The sequence below is a fragment of the Quercus robur genome, chromosome 7 (assembly GCF_932294415.1).
Source record: "Quercus robur chromosome 7, dhQueRobu3.1, whole genome shotgun sequence".
Lineage (NCBI taxonomy): Eukaryota > Viridiplantae > Streptophyta > Magnoliopsida > Fagales > Fagaceae > Quercus > Quercus robur.
The window spans coordinates 35,553,319-35,557,360 of NC_065540.1; the positions used below are offsets into that span (position 1 = coordinate 35,553,319).

Here is a 4,042-nt window from a genome sequence, read left to right on the forward strand (position 1 = left end):
GCTTGTGATGAAGGCTGTCTTCTCCTGGTCTTCTTCAGCCATCTTTATCTGGTTGTACCCTGAGAAGGCGTCCATGAACGTCAGTAACTTGTGTCCGGTGGTGGAGTCCACGAGTTGGTCTATCCTTGGTAGAGGGAAGCTGTCCTTTGGGCATGCTTTGTTCAGATCGGTGAAGTCTAGACACATTCTCCATTTTCCGTTCGCTTTCTTTACCAGGATGACGTTGGCGAGCCATTCAGGATAATATACTTCCCGGATGAATCCTGCCGTCAAGAGTTTGGTTACTTCCTCTGCAACTGCCTGATCTCGCTCTGGGGCGAAGGTTCTTCGTCATTGCTGAACGGGCTTCCTGCTGGGGTCGACATTCAGCCTATGCTGGATGACTTCTGGAGATATGCCCGGCATGTCCTCGTGACTCCATGCAAAGACATCCAGATTCTCTTTAAGGAACTTTATGAGTCTTGATCTCATCTCGGGGCTTAGCGTCGTCCCTATCTTGGTCGTCTTGTCCGCATTTTCTTCTACTAATTCCACTGTTTCCAACGCCTCCATCCCGCCTTCCTCTTTTTCTTCAATCGTCCACGTGTGGTTCTCCTTTCCTGCCAGTACGGCCTGATAGCATTCCCTTGCTTGGACTTGATCACCTTTCACTTCACCCACGCCGTTGTTTGTCGGAATTTCACCTTCAAACAGTAGGTTGACGTTGCCGCTTTCCACTTGTTAAGGGTGGGCCTCCCAATGATGACATTATAGGATGAGGGGCAATCTACCACCAGGAAGTCTACTTGTTTGGTCAACTGTAATGGGTAGGTCCCTGCCGTCACCGTCAGTGTCACTATACCTCTGGGGTAGACCCTGTCTCCACTGAAACTGACGAGTGGAGAGTCAAAAGGGCGAAGCCTTTTTGGGTCTAATCTCAGCTGCTGGAAGGCTAGGAAGTAGATGATATCCGCTGAGCTCCCGTTATCAACAAGGATCCTTTTGGTATTGAATCCTTCTATATTCAGCATTATGACCAGGGGATCGTTGTGGGGCTTCTTTACTCCCATGGCGTCTCCTTCACTGAAGGACAAGTCCTGGCATGTTCGTCGGTGCTTGGACGGAGGTATAGTGTGGACGCAGTTCACCTGTCTATGGTATGCCTTTTTGAGTGATCTAAATGATCCTCCTGAGAATGGTCCTCCTGTGATCGTTTTTATCTCCCCGATCACCTTGCGCTGAGGCTGGGACGAATGGTCGTCATCCCGAGGGAAGGATTCACGCTGGGTCTTGTTGTCGTCTCTGAACTTGCTATATTCTCCTTTCTTTACATACTTCTGTAACTTCCCTTTCCGTATTAATTCCTCTATTTGCTCCTTCAGGTCTCTACAATCTTCTGTGTTGTGGTCGTGGTCTCTATGGAACCGGCAATATTTGTTCTTGTCACGTACGTTGGGGGATAAGTGTAATGGCCTGGGCCATTTGAGATAGTGCTCGTCCTTGATCTGCGTGAAAATCTTGTCAACAGGCATAACCAAAGGAGTAAATTTTACGGTCCGAGGATTTTTATCGTCCTTCCTCCTATTCCCGTCACTGTTCCGACGATCTGGTCTGTCTCTCTTTTGCCCCCTACGGTCGTCTTCCCTCCTGGCCTTGTCTCCTGGCCTCTCAGTATCTTTTATGGCAACTAGAGCATCTTCCGCATTCATGTACTTCTGTGCCTTTAGAAGCATTTCCGCCATCGTCTTTGGGGGATTCTTTGCGAGGGAAGCCACGAGGTCTTTGGACCTTAATCTTGCCTTGAATGTCGTCAACTGCACCTTGTCATCAGCTTCGTCCACTTCCAAAGTCTCCCGGGTGAATCGTTTGACATATGACCTCAGAGTTTCCTTTTCTCCCTGTCTTACGGTGAGCAAGTAGTCTACTGGCCTCTTTGGACGTTGCCCCCCAATGAAGTGGCGCAAGAAGGCGCTACTTAGCTGATTGAAGTTGTCTATGGACGAGTTTGGCAACTTAGTAAACCATTCTTTTGCAGCTCCTTTGAGAGTCGTAGGGAAGGAATGACACAATATCTCGTCAGGTGGTTGCTGAAGACCCAGAGTCGTCTTAAAGGTATTAAGATGATCCTATGGTCCTTGAGTCCGTCGAATGGCTCTAATTGAGGCAAGCGAAACTTTGACGGCACGGGGCATTCAAGTACCGCTGCAGTGAAAGGCGAATCTGTAGCCCTTATCATTTTGTCTACGCTTCGATCCGTCTTCTCTTTGATAGCGCTCCTTAGTTCGTCCATCTCTTTCCTCATTTCTCAAAGAAGATCTGAGTTCTGTTCGTCCGGAGTAGTTGGTCTTCGGGGGGTTTCCCTCCGTTGACTATCCCCTTCTTCCTCCATGTTACCCTTGGACCGGTTCTCTTCCTATTGAGCTTGTTGAACCTGCTAGAGCCGCAGCTTCATTTCCTGGTTCTGTTTGGTGAGTTCTTCAATGGTGGCTGCAAGGGCTTGGACTTGCTAGGCCAAGGCTGCTAAATCTGGGTTGGGTTCCATCTGAATGTAGAGGGTTAACGAAAACTACGTTTCTAAACGTGAATTTGAGAATATCGTTTTTTCCCACAGACGGCGCCAAACTGATGATGCACAAGATCGTCAGCAAGAGTGAGCAGATGGAACCCTTAGTTGTGCGAGAGAGTATGCTTAATGATGGTCACCGGTGTGGTGCCGGCCACAACGTCTCTGATGCCAAAGTTAGAATTAAATCAAGAATTAGAATATGTTCTCAAGATGTCAGGATGTGTCTGTGTATATCGTACCTTCTGTTGACTGTGTGAGAGCTTTATACCTACGACCTTGGGGGCTAGCCGTTGGGGTGGTTAATGCTTTCTCAAGTAACGCCCCTGGTCCAATAATGAGACTTTTAAGAGGTTCCCAACGGTCTGCTGGGTTGATTTCATAACAGCTCAGGTCATTGATTGACTGCATTGAATGACTCCCTGCCTTCGTCAGTGATGATAACTTTCTTCGTTGTTCCTGATGACTTCGTCAAGGATGCTTCCTTCGTCATTAATGTTATCTTCATCCTTGGGATGTAGCGTCGTCATTCCCATCATTAGGTTTTGATGGAGAGATTAAATACTTGAGTGTCAACAGTGAAGGCTAGAGCAACGAAGTTGGGTTGGGCAGATCAAGCAACTAGCAACAAGATAGGTCTTGCGTGGCGGTGTTGGTGTGGCTGTTTGGGTCTATGTCAAAGTAGCGAGATGAGTCTTGCATGGTGTAGTGTGGGTAGTGAGATGATCTCGTGTGGTGGCAATGTAGGCGGCAGCTAGATGGGTCCCAGTCTCTAACTTCTTACCTCTCAATTTCTCTCTTTCTTGACTACTTTCTAAGTCTAGTTCTCTCTATTTTTCTTTTTCTTTTTTCTTTCATTTTTTTGTTTTTCTTTTTTTTTTTTAAATAAAATTTGGATTTACATTTTAAAAAAAAAAGATTTACATGGGTTGGGCCTGGGTTAATGGTTCTTGATTTTGGAAGGGGCCAAAGCTACAAAGTTAGGTGTGCCAAGTAATTTTTTTTTTTTTAATTCACCTACTATGTTTTTTTGGGCTAGGGGGGCCGGGCTCCCTTGAGCCCCTACATGGGTCCATCCCTGAGTACCTCAATATAGGTTTCCCAAAGATCATCATCTTTTGTCACTCTTTTGGAAAATTTCATCCCAGCAAAAACAATTATTTGAGGAGATCCTTGATGTTTGTATACTTTTCATTAAGCTTAAATACTGATCTTCAAGTACATCATTGCCACCAAGAAGTTCAAATTTTTAACTGAATTATGCAATCATCAAGGTCAAAGCTTGCACATTGTATGAAGGACCAATTTCTTCTTTCTGCGAAATTGCTCTAACCTAAGATTAATAAATAACAGACCATGAGAATTACTATTAGCAAAGGATTAGTCATCCTCTTCACCTACAACTTTAAAATAACTCTCATTATGAGAGCATTAATTTTAAACGTATAGGGCACCAATGAAAAAATGAACCCTATTGAGGGCCAAAATTTCACAAGAAAG

General features: G+C 45.5%; 1 protein-coding gene across 1 annotated transcript; it reads right to left on the bottom strand.

Moving 5' to 3' along the window:
• Window positions 1–330: 330 nt before the first annotated feature.
• LOC126691300 (uncharacterized) lies at window positions 331–2,281 on the bottom strand. Its single transcript, XM_050386352.1, has 4 exons — window positions 2,180–2,281; window positions 1,533–2,066; window positions 842–1,418; window positions 331–683 (listed from the first exon to the last, which is right to left on the bottom strand). Exons 1-4 carry the CDS (start codon window positions 2,279–2,281, stop codon window positions 331–333), a joined length of 1,566 nt encoding a protein of 521 aa, XP_050242309.1.
• Window positions 2,282–4,042: the final 1,761 nt, after the last annotated feature.

Excerpts from the sequence above, each read along its gene's own strand:
- LOC126691300 (XM_050386352.1), bottom strand. The coding sequence starts at position 2,281 with ATGAGGAAAGAGATGGACGAACTAAGGAGCGCTATCAAAGAGAAGACG. Across the intron at positions 1,419-1,532 it reads ACGATAAAAATCCTCGGACC|AACAAATATTGCCGGTTCCA; the intron begins GTAAAATTTACT and ends GTACGTGACAAG. Across the intron at positions 684-841 it reads AGACAGGGTCTACCCCAGAG|GTGAAATTCCGACAAACAAC; the intron begins GTATAGTGACAC and ends TACTGTTTGAAG.